A 14,280-nucleotide genomic window follows, 5' to 3' on the forward strand; every position below is an offset into this window, starting at 1 on the left:
TAATATATTCATTTGAATATTTTGGAATACAACCAAAGCATGAAGGCTTAAGGTAATAAATTCTTTTGGCCAAATTTAATGAGTCACAACAGCCAATTTTATATATAAAGTACAGGTGCTTTTCAGGATATTTTTATTTTTAAAGTTATTTATTACCCAGGTTTTTTTGTTCCCAGCTGCATAATCGCTTCTCTCTCAATTTAACCAGAAAAGACGTCTACAGTTTACCAAAAAAGCTACAAAATATAAAATAAAAAACAAAAAATCAGCCATTATTTAGTATATCCCAGAAAGAGTAAAGTTTATAGCAGTGGGTACTATTTTAAATGGAATATAATCAAACTGCAACTTTTAAAAAAGGAGAGATGAGGACAGTGAAGGGGCCAGTCATGTAATATGAAGAACTAAAGATGCTGAGGATAGTGGGGAAGGGACCATGATTAATCCAAAGAAACTTTCTATAGCTCTACAGCAGATCAATGGATAGAAGTAACAGAGAGGCAGATTCTGGCTTAAAATTTTTACCAAATCATTTCTAGAGGTTTATTACAGATACTGAAAATACTAAAAAGCACATTTTAATAGTAAAAGCAAAAGTCTTAGCCCTACTGTGTAAATGGTGCCATCAACCCACCAAGAAGAAGAGGAGAAAGAATGATAAAGAAGGTAGCAGGCTACCTTTCCAGTACACTGCAGGTGCTGTCCTGGCACGGAGAGGGAGGTCACAAACATGGTAAAGCAGCGAAGCAAGAATACAGTGCCCATCAGACTACAGAGCCTTCGCAGAAGTATTGACCTGTGGACAGAGCGACCAAAAAGGGAGAAAGATCAGAAGAAAACAAACCAAAATAACCCAGACTTCAAATGTTCCTTTAAAGGGAGAGTAAGCAGGAATACCGCTAGACTCTTGGAAGAGGACAGAAATCTTAGAGACTATCATTGTCCAGTAGAACTTTCTGCAATGATGAAAATGTTCTACAACTGCACTGTCCAACATTTGAAATGTGATTAGTACAAGTGAGGAACTGAATATTAATTTTATTTCATTTTCACTGATTTAAATTCAAATGGTCACACGTGGCTACCACCTGCTATGTTGGACAGTGCAGACCTAAGAGCATCATTTCATTGATAAGAATATATGGCTAAGAGAAAGCAAAAGAGTTATATAAAAGAGAAGACTAGTACCTAGCTTGACTCAGCTTGGTGTTAGTCCTATTACTCATATATTGCTCATAAATTATTTACTTAATGAGAGGTAAAGTTGAATACGTGGTTCTAAGGAATTTTTTTGCTCATTAATAGCATTGTAAATTTGTTAATGATAGTAGCTATCTATTAAACATTATCTTCCCTAACTTAAACTTAGCTATCAGCTGACTCAGTGGTTGAGCATTGACCTATGAACCAGGAGGTCACGGTTCAATTCCCCATCGGGGCACATGCCTGGGTTGCTGGTTCAGTCCCCTGTGTGGGGTGTGTAGGAGGCAGCCAAACAATAATTCTCTCTCATCATTGATGTTTCTATCTCTCTCTCCCTCTCCCATTCCTCTCTGAAATCAATAAAGATATATTTGAAAAAAAATACTGTTTTTTTAAAATACTAAGTTTTACATTATGTCTATCTCTAACAAAAAATTTAAAGTGCATTGTCACACCACTTGTCTGTTATATTATTGTTTTTAAATGTCTTAAAACCAAATCAGAGTATAAGATACTTAAATTCAGGGACTATGCTATACATGTTTTCAAAATGCTACTCCCATCCTAAAAAACAAACACACACTGAACATAAGGTTAGGAATGTTTTAAACTTCAGTGTGTATACCTGGGATGGAGCCTAGGATTCTGCATTCTAACAAGAGCTCAGGTGATTCTAGTGAAAGTGGCACAAAGACATTTGAGAAACACTTTCTTTGATGATGAAACATCAAAATTTGCATTTAACTGTCCACTGCTATGCTTTGTTAAATCTACAAAGGCTTCCTATAAAGTAAACTCTTGTTTTGAAGAGTTGATCAAATTAAAATCTACAGGGTCTTAGAAGACAAAGCTAAACCAGAGAGCAGCAGGGATACACATGTTTTTAAACCACCTCTGGTTTTAAGCAATATTGCTACAAAACAGGAGAAAATGAGGTGCAATATGGCCTAAAAGTGTCACATGAATAGCAATCATCAACCTGTCTTTTCACCTTCAAAGCACTGAAATACTAGTAATCGCTGCTTAGGGCCTAATGCCCATCACTGTGCTTTCCCGCAAGCACTCCCCGGTGAGAAGAAAGGAGCAAACATTCAGGAAAGTGTTGCTATTCCTCTTCAGTGTCCAAAGACAATGAGTAAGATATCCACAACTTCCTGGTTCTTTAATTTTTTCTTCACTATGCCTTATTTTTTACTTAAATCAAGTAATTTCCCCTCATAAGGTAGGATAGGAGCCTCCCTTTATCCTTCTCTTCTTTTTCTAATGAGAAAAAAATTTTTTCGCTTTATGTTTCTTGGTGAAAGTGCCAAAGAAGCACTTTCCCTATTCAGCAATTTCCTCTACCATCTAAAGTACACCACACTGACTAGGCATGCACAGTATGTGCAAAATAATCTCTTTTTTCATAGGCCTCCTCCAAACAGAGAACCATTTCTTCCACTCAAACTTCTTAGAGGAGTTTCTATCCTACAGAAAGTGACATTTTTTATTTGTTTCCAAAGAAAGATAATGGCTAGATTGTCAATGGTTGGCCCATATCTGAACATCACTATTTCTGTTCTTTCCCTATAAAATACATTCAGAATATTACTAAATGTGTAGGTATTACCTCTGGCTGACTCCTTTGTTGATCAAAACCAAAACATTTTCCTATGTCAATAACTATAATGTCACAATGACTACAGAAGGAAATTAATAAGGAAACTGCAAAGGGAGAAACTGGTTTGATGACTTTTACACAAGACAGTCAGAACACTTTCAGTGTTTTAATGAAGTGAAGTACCTGTGTTTGTGAAGAAGAAGAACCAGGATCCAAATATAGCACAGAATCATGCCACATACTTCTGTCATGGCAAAGGCCCATGGGATTCTAGGAACGCTAGAACAGAAAAAGTTAATTTTGGGCTTAAGTATATGCTCATAAATGACACCACTATTTTCAATATGATATTGTTCTAATAATGACCTTAAAATTGCTTTCTATAACTTTTATCTCTTTCAGGAGATGATATTTGGAGAACCTGGGTGGGGAAACTATTTCATAAAGTACCCCACTTACCAGAACCTCTTTGTTGTCTGTGATTCCAGGCATGTTTCTCTGTTAAGAAGTAACAACCCTGCGCTAGCTGGTTTGGCTCAGTGGATAGAGCACTGGCCTGCGGACTGGAGGGTCCCAGGTTCGATTACTAGTCAGGGGCACATGCCTGGGTTACAGGCTCAATCCCCAGTAGGGGGCGTGCAGGGCGTGCAACAATTCTATCTCATCATTTATGTTTTTATCCCTCTCTCCCTCTCCTTTCCTCTCTGAAATACACACACACACACACACACACACACACACACACACTCTAGAGGCCCAATGCACGAAATTCGTGCAAGGGGCTCAGCCCTTGCAGCCCCGGATGGTTGTTCTGCTGTTCACCCTAATTAGTATATTAGCTCTTTATCATATAGAATGGATAGATAGATAGATATAGATATAAATATAGATATATAGATATGAAGTAACAACCCTAACAATCCTTGCCCTGGCCTGTGTGGCTCAGTTGGTTGGAGCACTGTCCCAGACACCAAAAGATCATGGGTTCAATTCCTGGCCAGGGCACATCCCTATGTTGCAGGTTCAGTTCCCAGTTGGGGTGGATATGAGCAATAACCAATCAATGTTTCTCTCTCACATCGATGTTTTCCTCTCTCTTCAAATCAATAAACATATCCTCAGGTGAGGATTAAAAAAAAGAAGCAGCAACAAATCTTTCCTCCCTCCTTATAGCATCGTAGACCTGGATATAGGGCTGCCCACAAAAGACAATGGGATATAGGCTCACTCTTTGCATGATGGTCTCATTTTAGAATCCAGACAAGCAGGGCTTGTCCTTGACTCCTCGTTTTATTTAGTATACAGTAGTCCCCCTTATTGGTGGAGTATATATTCTAAGACTTCCAGTGGATAGTACCAAATTCTATATATGGTATGATAAAGTTTAATTTATAAATTAGACACAGTAAGAGATTAACAACAATAACTAATAATAAAATAGAAGTTATAATAATATACTCTAATTACAGTTATGTGAATGTGGCGCCTCTCTCTCTCTCTCTCCCTCTCTCTCTCTCTCTCTCTCATGCAGTATTTTATAATACTGTACTCTTCCTTCTTCTTGTGATGATGTGAGATGATAAAATGCCTACATGATGAAGTGAGGTAAATGAGACATTATTAAATAAGGGTTACTTGAACTCAAGCATTGTGATACCATGACAATCAATCATATAACCTGGACGGCTACTAAATGACTAATGGGCAGGTAGCATGTACAGCGTGGATACACTGGACAAAGAGATGATTCATGTCCAGGATGGAATGGAGCAGGCGAGTGAGAGATTTCATCACACTACTCTGAATGGCGCACGATTTAAAACACATGAATTATTTCTGGAATTCCCACTTAATAAATTCAGATCACAGTTGACCACGGGTAACAAACTGTGGAAAGCGAAACCTTGGAAAAGAAGGGACTGCTATATTTGGTTTATTATTGGGGCAGTAAGTAGAGTTTTTGTTTTATTTTACTCCTTTATATCCCCCTGTTCCCCTTTGTTTTATATTTCCTTTTTTGAAACTATATTTTTATTGATTTTGGAGAGGAAGGGAGAGGGAGATAGAAATATCAATGATGTGAGAGAATCATTGATCAGCTGCCTCCTACACCCCCCACACTGGGGATCAAGCCTGTAACGCAGGCATGTGCCCTGACTTCGAATTGAACCCTGACCTCCTGATTCATAGGTCGATGCTCAACCACCAAGCCACAGCAGCTGGGCTTTTTAAAAAAAATTTTTTTTAAATCCTTACTCAAGGACATGGTTCTTCATTGATTTTAAAGGGAGAAGAAGGGAGAGGGAGTGAGAAACAGCAATTGGTTGCCTCCCATACGCACTGGGACTGGGGATTAAACCACAACCTTGGGTATGTGCCTTGATCAGGAATTGAACCTGAAACCTTTTTGGTGTATGGGATGACGCTCCAACCAACTGAGCCCTGTACTGACTAGGGGTTGTACAACTTCTTATACTACTCTGTAGCTAATAACTCTTTTTTTAATTATTGATTTGAGAGAGAGAGAGAGAGAGAGAGAGAGAGAGGAAAAGAGAGAGATTTGTTGTTCCACTTATCCATGAATTCATTAGTTGCTTCTTGTATGTGCCCTGACTGGGGATGGAACCCACAACCTCAGTGTATCGGGATGATGCTCTACCAATGGAGCTCCCCGGCCAGGGCCTAGTAACTCTTTTTCTCTTGTGTTCCTATCATGAATTCATCTCCAATCTATTCTATCAATTTTAATTTTTCCTTGCGGGGGGAAGGGGGCAGGGGATCTCTCCTAGAGCTCTTCTCCTTTTGTTCCATTCTAGAATGGTTGCCATTTTCTAGTCCTCCTGCATAGCTATTTGTTGGAATAAAACTTAACCCTCATCTCGGGAATTCCTCTTTCCTAAGATGGATTCTCTGTAGATCCCACGTCCTCTTCCTCCCCAGTTCACTTAGTTTTGATGGTGTGTATCCTCCAGCTGTTTTCCGAGAAAGTGGGGCTAGAGGACAAACTTGTTTTAGTGTTAGATTTATTTGAGGTTTAACTTACAAACTGAAAAATTTGCCCTTTTCAGCTCTACAGTTCAATGAGTTCTGACACACATTCAGTCGTATAACCACCACCACAATAAAGATACAGAACATTTTCATCAGTCCAAAAGTTCCCTGTGTCCCTTTGTAGTCACTCCCCTCACTCATTTCCAGCCCTTGGACCACTGATCTGATTTCTGTCCCTTATAGATTTGCTTTTCCCAGAATGGCATATAAATGCACTCACAGTATTTATCCAGATAGCTTTTATATCTGGCTGTTTTCACTCAGCATAATACATTTTAGAGTCATCCATGTTACTGTATTTATAATTCTTTATCCATTCTTTATCTACAATTCCTTTATCACTATACTGGTTGATGGATATTTTGGGCTATTTTCAGTTTTGGGTGATTATGAATAAAGACCACATACAGGTATTTGCGTGGACATGTTTTCATTTCTCTTGGGTAAATACCTAGGGGTGAAACTGTTGAGTCCTATGTTAAGTGTATGTTTAACTTCTTAAGAAACTATCAAACTGTTTTCAAAGCAGATGCATCATTTTGCATTTCCACCAGCAATGTATGACAGTATCAGTTGCTTTGAATACTCACTAGGCCTTTTTTATCAATTTTTTTCATTTTAGCAATTCTAGTAGGTGTGGGGTTGGAGAGTAAATATATTGAGACTTGCAAATTTAAAAATATCCTTGGGTCTAGACTTATATCTAATTGGTAGTTTGCCTGGACCAAGAATTCTAGGTTAGACATTATTTTCTCTCAGAACGTTAAAGGCACTGTTCCATTGTCTTCTAGTTTCTACTGTTGCTAAGAAGTTTGATGCTATTTGGATTTCCAATCTTTGCATGTGACCTGTTTTGTCTCTCTTTTTTTAAAAAAAATATTTTATTGATTTTTCACAGAGAGGAAGGGAGAGGGATAGAGAGTTAGAAACATCGATGAGAGAGAAGCATCGATCAGCTGCCTCCTGCACACCCCCAACTGGGGCTGTGCCTGCAACCAGGGTACATGCCCTTGGGTGGAATCGAACCTGGGACCCTTCAGTCCGCAGGCCGACGCTCTATCCACTGAGCCAAACCAGTTAGGGCTTAAGAAGCTTTTTAGGATCTTCTGCTATATTCAGTATTTGAAATTTTTCATTTCTTATATTGGGTGCTCAGTGGGCCCTTTCACTCTAGAAAGTCATGTTCTTTGGCTCTGGGAATTTCCTTGTATTATATCTTAGATAATATCTTCCCTTTCATTTTCTTTATGTATTCTTTATAAGAAACCCCACTTGTTCACTGTGGGGCCACCTGGATTGATCTTACTTTTTTTCCTCTACTAAAAAAAATTTTGTTTTTGTTAATCCTCACTTGAGGACATTTTTTTCCCCATTGATTTTTTTTTAGAGAGAGTGGAAGGGAGTGGAAAAGAGAGAAAGAGAGAGAGAAACATCAGTGTGAGAGGGATACATCGATTGGTTGCCTCTTGCATGTGCCCTGATCAGAGCTGGGGATTGAACCTGCAACACAGGTATGTGCCCTTTGGGAATCAAACCCAAGACCTTCGGTGTGTGGGCTAACACTCTAACCACTGAACACCACCAGCCAGGGCTCTGCTACTTTTCATCTCTGTTCTACATGCTGGGCAATTTCATCAAATCTATGTTCCAATTATCTTGCTAGATTTTAAATTTCTTTTTTTGTTTTTGTTTTGTTAATCCTCACCCAAGAATACTTTTTCCATTGATTTTTTTTTTTTTAGAGAGGAGGAGGAGAGGGAGAGACAGAGAAAGAAAAATATCAATGAGTAAGAGACATATCAATTGGTTGCCTCCTGCACATGCCCTAATGGGGCCAGGGATAGAGCCTGCAATGGAGGTATGTGCCCTTGACCAGAATTGAACTTGTGACCCTTGGGTGTGTGAGCCAATGCTCTAACCACTCAGCAAAACCATCTAGGGCGACTTCCATTTTTTATTTTCCAAAAACTTTTATTTTTAAATATATTTTTATCAATTCCAGAGAGGAAGGAAGAGGAAGAGAGAGAGAGAAATATCAATGATGAGAAAGAATCATTGACCAGCTGCCTCCTGCATGCCCCCTACTGGGGATCGAGCCCACAACCCGGGCATGTGCCCTTGACCGGAATCAAACCTGGGACCCTTCAATCCGCAGGCCAACGCTTTATCCACTGAGCCAAACTGGCTAGGGCTTTCCAAAAACTTTTTATCTGAATTTTCCTTTTTTTTTTATAGGCTACTGTTATTATCTCATAGAATGCGACATCTCTTGTCTGTGAGAACAGTATTGTTTTGAAGTGTTCTTCTTTCCCTGTTTGTGTTCCCAGTTTGCTTTTTCTGTTTGCATTGGTCTCTTTTCCTCAAATACTTAGTGATCCTTGACTGACCATTTATACTTGATAGTGAAGTACTAAAAAACAACAACAAAAACCTGACGCTCTGAGTGCATGGACAGAGCTTGTCAAGCTGTCGATTTCACTGTAGAGTAATTGAGCAGAGGTCTGGTAAATGAGATAGGGCCATCTTCCTACCACCGTTTCTACAGTTTTCTCTCACGTAGGTTTTCCAAGGAGAGGACTGTTCTCCTGCTTGGAGGACTGAGACTCAGTGGGAGTGGAGATGGGAAATAAGTCTGGCTACTTGGGGAAGGGAGTTAGAAGTCTCAGTGATCAGTATGTAAATTAACAGTTAACTCTCTTGAAAACATACCGAAAAACATGCACCTTTGTTCTCATGTGGGCCTGGTGTCTCCAAGTCCAGAGTCCCTCACATTCAACTACTCTGGAGAATATACTACCTATCTTCTATTGGAGTAGAGCAGGTCTAAAAAATTCTTAAATTGGTTTTTAACGAAATCTCCCATATTTAGCTCCTATTGATATCTGGTCTTGAGATATGCTTGGTGCCTCCTATTTTGAGTTTTTCTAGAGCTCTATAGTACAAATAAATTCACCTTTTGGGCACTGCTAGTCCTACTCCCAATCTCACAACAGGCACTTAAGTTTCCACTTTCCAATTTTTCACTATTATCACTATTTTTGCCTTCATGGGATTAAAGGAACCTCCTTCCCTTTTACTGTAATTTTAGTGGAGTGTTGTGAGAAAACTGTCAACTATGTACTCAATATCTCATACTCATAATACAAAGCTTTCTAAAATGCATTACACATGTATATGGCTTTTTCCTGGATAGAATTTAATTTTCTTTGGTAATTCAGTCATCACTGTGAGCACTAATTATTACCTTGAACACAATAGAACACAATAATGATTTCAAGGACTACTGAGAAATAAAGGGCAGTTAAGCCCCAGATTGATGTGTTTTTTCCATTATTTACTTTTTCTTTTGATAGTGCTTCTGTGTCCTCCCTTGCTGTGATGGTTATCAGCTAGCCCCTCTCATTGTTGTAAGTGGGCCTGCCGCTAGAAGCATCCTTATCTCCTTCTAATTTTGTTTACGTTGTGCTGAAGCTCTTGGAATTGTGTCAAATAAGCTTCAGAAGCAGATTCTTAAACAAAGATCTGTGGGAAAGTGATTAGGAGTGTTCCCAAGGGAAAACCATAGCGGGTGGGGAAATGAGATCAGGAAGGCAAGGAAGCAAGGCGAGTATGAGACATCAAGCACAATCCCAGGTGGAACTCAGGCAAACATAACTTTGGCTCAGTCCTGTAGGGCATTTGGTGTAGGTCCAACCTAAAAGTTGTCCCAATCAGGCCAAAGACAAATGAAATATTGATACCCTACCTCACCAGTCATTGGTTAAGGGCTGCTGTGGGAGAGATGTACATTTCCAAGCATGTCTGGCTCTCTTTGAAAGCAGGCAAAGTGTGCTCCAGCAGGCCTAGAGCAGCTCTCCAACAAAGACACATTTGCTGGATGTTGGGAATACCAGTGAGCAAGAAAATGTATACCAGATCTGAGGATATAGGAAGAACACTGACAGCACCTGCTACCATTCTCCTATGAATAAAGTTTAGATACTTAAGAGCATGGAGCTTTGTAGTGGATGACACTATAGAGTTAGGCAAAATTTGGTTTCAAATCCCCATTGTGACTTGAAAATATGTTCATACAAAACTTTGTACACTAATGTTTACAGCAGCATGAATAGTAGGCAAAAATTGGATACATAACTCAAACATTCATCAACTGATGAATGGATAAACATATTGTAGTATATCCATACAATGTTATATTATTCTGTAATAAAAAGAAATAAAATACTGACACATACTATTATGTGGATGAATCTTAAAAAACTGTACACTTTAAAGTCTTCATTACTCTTCCAGACTATTTTCTCCCTGTATGCCTTGTTATAGTCATCTATACACCTGCAGCATCCATTATATCATTTCTTGAGGATTGTAGTTTTTGCTTCACTGTCATTTTCTCCAAAACTGCACCTGTTATAATTTGTGTTCTTCTCACTTCTTTTTTAACTTCTCCTCTTATGACCTTGTCTTTTACTCTACTTAGGAGACCCACACCCAGGGTTATAACATGGATCTTATTATTACCAAGATTATTCTTTATAATCTTAACGTCAAGAATCCTATACTAACCCAACACTTCTTATCTTTCCAGCTTATTCTTTCAGACTACAACTTCAATAACTCTGAGATCTAAAGTCCATTGATCTTAGAACATTTTCACTGTTCTTCATCTACCTCATATCCTCACATCCCTCCTTACCCACCTGAGTCCATGGACAGTCATTATAATCACTCCCTTGCCTTTTTTCCTTCATTGTACTGCCTAACAAAATTTCAACCCTGCTTAAATCCAATTCCACCTATTCCATGCCTGTATCTGTGGTAAAACACACAATGCCAACACAGCTACTAACTGAAAGAGGCCTTTAGTGCTGCTATTATATCACACAAATCTATTCACTCTCCTAGATGACTATTTTACACATAATCCTTTCTCCTCAAACCACCAACCTTCTCTCCATCCTAACTCTCTGTTTGCAAAGAAAACAAAAACAATCAAATAATGGAACATAAGGAAAATAAACAGCAACCTTCTTCCTGTTTCATTCTTTTCTACATTCCCCTCTATTATGGATGGACAGTCCATGTGCCTACCACCAGCCTCTCCTATTCACTGGATCCCATCCCTTTTCAAGGACATGACTCCACAAATCGTACCCTCCCTTTCCTCCAACATCGCCCCCCACCCCGAAATTGGGTAATTCCTGTAATATAGTCCATCCAAAACAAAACCCTGGTGACTCCATATTTTTTTCTCTTTTCCTCAAACTACAGCTTCATTTCTCTGCTACCCTTAAAAGAAAACTTACAAGACTCGATTGTTTCCAATTTCTTCCTTCTCATTCTCTTCCTCTCTTAACATTTCTTTGCCCCAATTTTTTTTACTTTGAAAAATTCTGATCAGACCAAAAGAGAAGTTGAAAAAATAGTTTATATTTTCACTTAAATCTATCAATTGTTTATAATAATTAACATTTTCCATATTTGCTCTATTCACTCTTTCTCTAAATACCTATACACATACACTCTTTTGGAGGAGACTGAACTCCCCCAAAGTAAGTTGCAGACATTATGACACTTCTCCCCTAAATACTTTAACATGTATCTCCTAAAAACAAGGATATCCTTTTCATAGCCCAATACACTACACCCACAAAACTGTAACACTGATTTAGTGCTATACTACATCATTTTATATGAAGTTCATATTCAAGTTTTCCTAATTAACCCAAAATGCTCTTTATAGCAGTATTTTTTTTTTCTTGACACAGGATCTAATTTAAAAGTTCATGCACTGCTCTTGGTTTGTCTCTTCAATTTCCCTTACAATCCCCACTGCCTGGCTTTAGTCTGCCACAACACTGACATTTTTGGAGAGTCTAAGTCAACTAGTTGTCTTATAGAGTGTTACATGTTCTGGATTTGTCTGATAATTTTCTCAGGATTAGATTTAGGATACATGTTTTTGGGAAAAATTGTCACATAAGTGATTTGTGAACATCACATCCAATGCATATAGTATCAGTTTGTTCCATTGTGAAGATCACTTGCTTAAAATGACACATGCCAAGATCTTGCCATTGTAAAGGTATCTTATTACTATTGTAATTAAATAATATGTGAGATGATACTTTCAGATCATGTCACTATCCTGCTCCCCAATGGCATTTTACTCAATGGATTTTAGCATCCACTAATTTTAGCATCCACTTGCCTGAATAAATGGAGGTTGCAAAATAGGCCATCTACATTTATTTGCTGGTATTATTCTTTAAGAACTTTCCCTTGCACCCTACCATTTTTTGCTTGTTTTATATATCACTATAGATTCATAGATTCTTTTTCTTACTCAATATAGGGGTTGGCAAAAGTAAGTTTACAGTTGTGAGTACATGAAAGTTTATTCTTATATTATTTATTAACTGTTGTATTACAACTGTAAGCCTACTTTTCCACACTCCTGGATATTATAATTCATTACCATCACTATTCTTTTTGATGTTCCAATTGTCCTAATTTGGTCAGTGGGAGCCCCTTCACACCAGCTCTTATGTTCTTTTGGCATGTTTCCAGTAGTTTTGTACAGTTCCTTGCTTTATGGCACAAGATCTACTTGAGGCTCATTTTTCACTTTCCTTGCCCCAGACTTAACATCGGCCATTTCTCTAAGGAATCTTGGTCTGGGGTTCCATTTAGGAGGGACTGGTAGTTAGAAACCATGATCTGAATACTGCTACTGAGTTTTTCCTGTAAATCTTTCATTTTAGTTCACAGAAATCTTCCTCATTTTTTATTAGTTAATTAATTTATAAATATATATACATATGTATTTTAAATATATTGTTATTGATTTCAGAGACAAAGGGAGAGAGAGAGAGAGAGAGAGAGAGAGAGAGAGAGAGGAAGATCAATGATGAGAGAGAATCCTTGATCAGCTGCCTTCTGCATGTCCCCACTGGGGATTGAACCTGAAACCTGGGCATGTGCCCTGACCAGGAATCAAACTGTGACCTGGTTCTTAGGTTGATGCTCAACCACTGAGCCACACTGGCCAGGCCCCTCATTCTTTTTTATGATTAAATGGTACTCTACTGTGTAGATGTACCATTCAAGTAGTTTTTCATAGATAAGCATTTAGATTATTTCCAATAGATATGTAATTAAGACAAATAATGTCACAATGAATAACTTTGTGCATATGTTGTTTCATATTTGTAGAGACATACTTTTATATAAATTCCAGTAAGTCTCACATTCTCTCTTGATTCCATTAAAACCAGGCTTTTGCCCTTATTAACTTTTGTCAAGGTAACTGATGACCAACATGTTGCTAAATCCAATGGTCAATTACCCTCATCTTACTTGGCCCTCCAGCAGCACTTAACATAGCTAATTATTAATCATTCCTGCCTTCTCAAATTGTGTTGTTTTTTTAACTTGGCTTCCAGGATACATAACTCTCTCTCTCTGCCCTGACATTCTCAATCTTCTTTGCCAGTTACTTCTCTTACCTCTAAATGCTATAATGTTCTTTGGCCCAGTTTTCAATTTCATTTTCCCTCTCACTCCCTAGGAGATCTTAAGCATCATAGCTTTACCTATGCTGGTAACTCTCCTAGTCAGCCTAGATCTCTCTGGATTCTAACTCATCTTTCCATCTCTTACTTGATTTGGTATAAAAGATAGCTCAAACTTGACATGTCTAAAATCAGACCCTAAATCTTCTCTCCAAGTCAGCTCCTACAGTCTTCCCATTTCTGTAAAGGGCAACTCCATCCTTCCAGATGCACAAGTCAAAAATCTTGGGATAATTCTTTTTTGTTTTGTTAATCCTCACCTGAGGATATCTTTCCATTGATTTTTAGAGAGAATGAAAGGGAGGGTGGGAGAGAGAGACACATTGATTGGTTGCCTCCCACATAGGCCCCGACCAGGGCCAGAGATTGAGCCTGCAACTGAGTTACATGTCCTTGACCAGAATCAAACCTGGAGCCCTTTAGTCCACAGGCTGATACTCTATCCACTGAGCCAAACCAGCCAGGGCTTCTCTCTTTCACTCATACTTTACATGAAATTCATCAGCAAATCTTGTTGGAAATACCTTCTATATCAGCCGTGGGCAAACTACGGCCCGTTTGAAATGAATAAAACTAAAAAAAAAAAAAGACCGTACCCTTTTATGTAATGATGTTTACTTTGAATTTATATTAGTTCACACAAACACTCCATCCATGCTTTTGTTTCGGCCTCCGGTCCAGTTTAAGAACCCATTGTGGCCCTCAAGTCAAAAAGTTTGCCCACCCCTGTTCTATATACTAGTATCCTATCTAATAAAAGAGTAATATGCAAATTAACCATCACTTTGTGATAAAAATGGTGGTGCCCACAGCCAATAAGGAGGAAATATGCAAATTGATGTGACAAAGATG

The 14,280-nt window shown here is 38.4% G+C and overlaps 1 protein-coding gene across 2 annotated transcripts in view; it reads right to left on the reverse strand.

Annotated features, from left to right (window-relative positions):
* Nucleotides 1-14,280, reverse strand: part of SAMD8 (sterile alpha motif domain containing 8) — a 60,237-nt gene that overhangs the window by 8,997 nt on the left and 36,960 nt on the right. For both annotated transcript variants that reach the window (XM_006090221.3, XM_023755070.1), the window contains exons 3-4: nucleotides 2,987-3,082; nucleotides 679-796 (exon numbers count right to left, since the gene is read on the reverse strand). In XM_006090221.3, coding sequence (XP_006090283.1) covers nucleotides 679-796; nucleotides 2,987-3,082 — 214 coding nt within the window. The remainder of the gene's footprint in view (nucleotides 1-678; nucleotides 797-2,986; nucleotides 3,083-14,280) is intronic.

This window comes from Myotis lucifugus, unplaced genomic scaffold (genome assembly GCF_000147115.1).
Source record: "Myotis lucifugus unplaced genomic scaffold, Myoluc2.0 scaffold_69, whole genome shotgun sequence".
NCBI lineage: Eukaryota > Metazoa > Chordata > Mammalia > Chiroptera > Vespertilionidae > Myotis > Myotis lucifugus.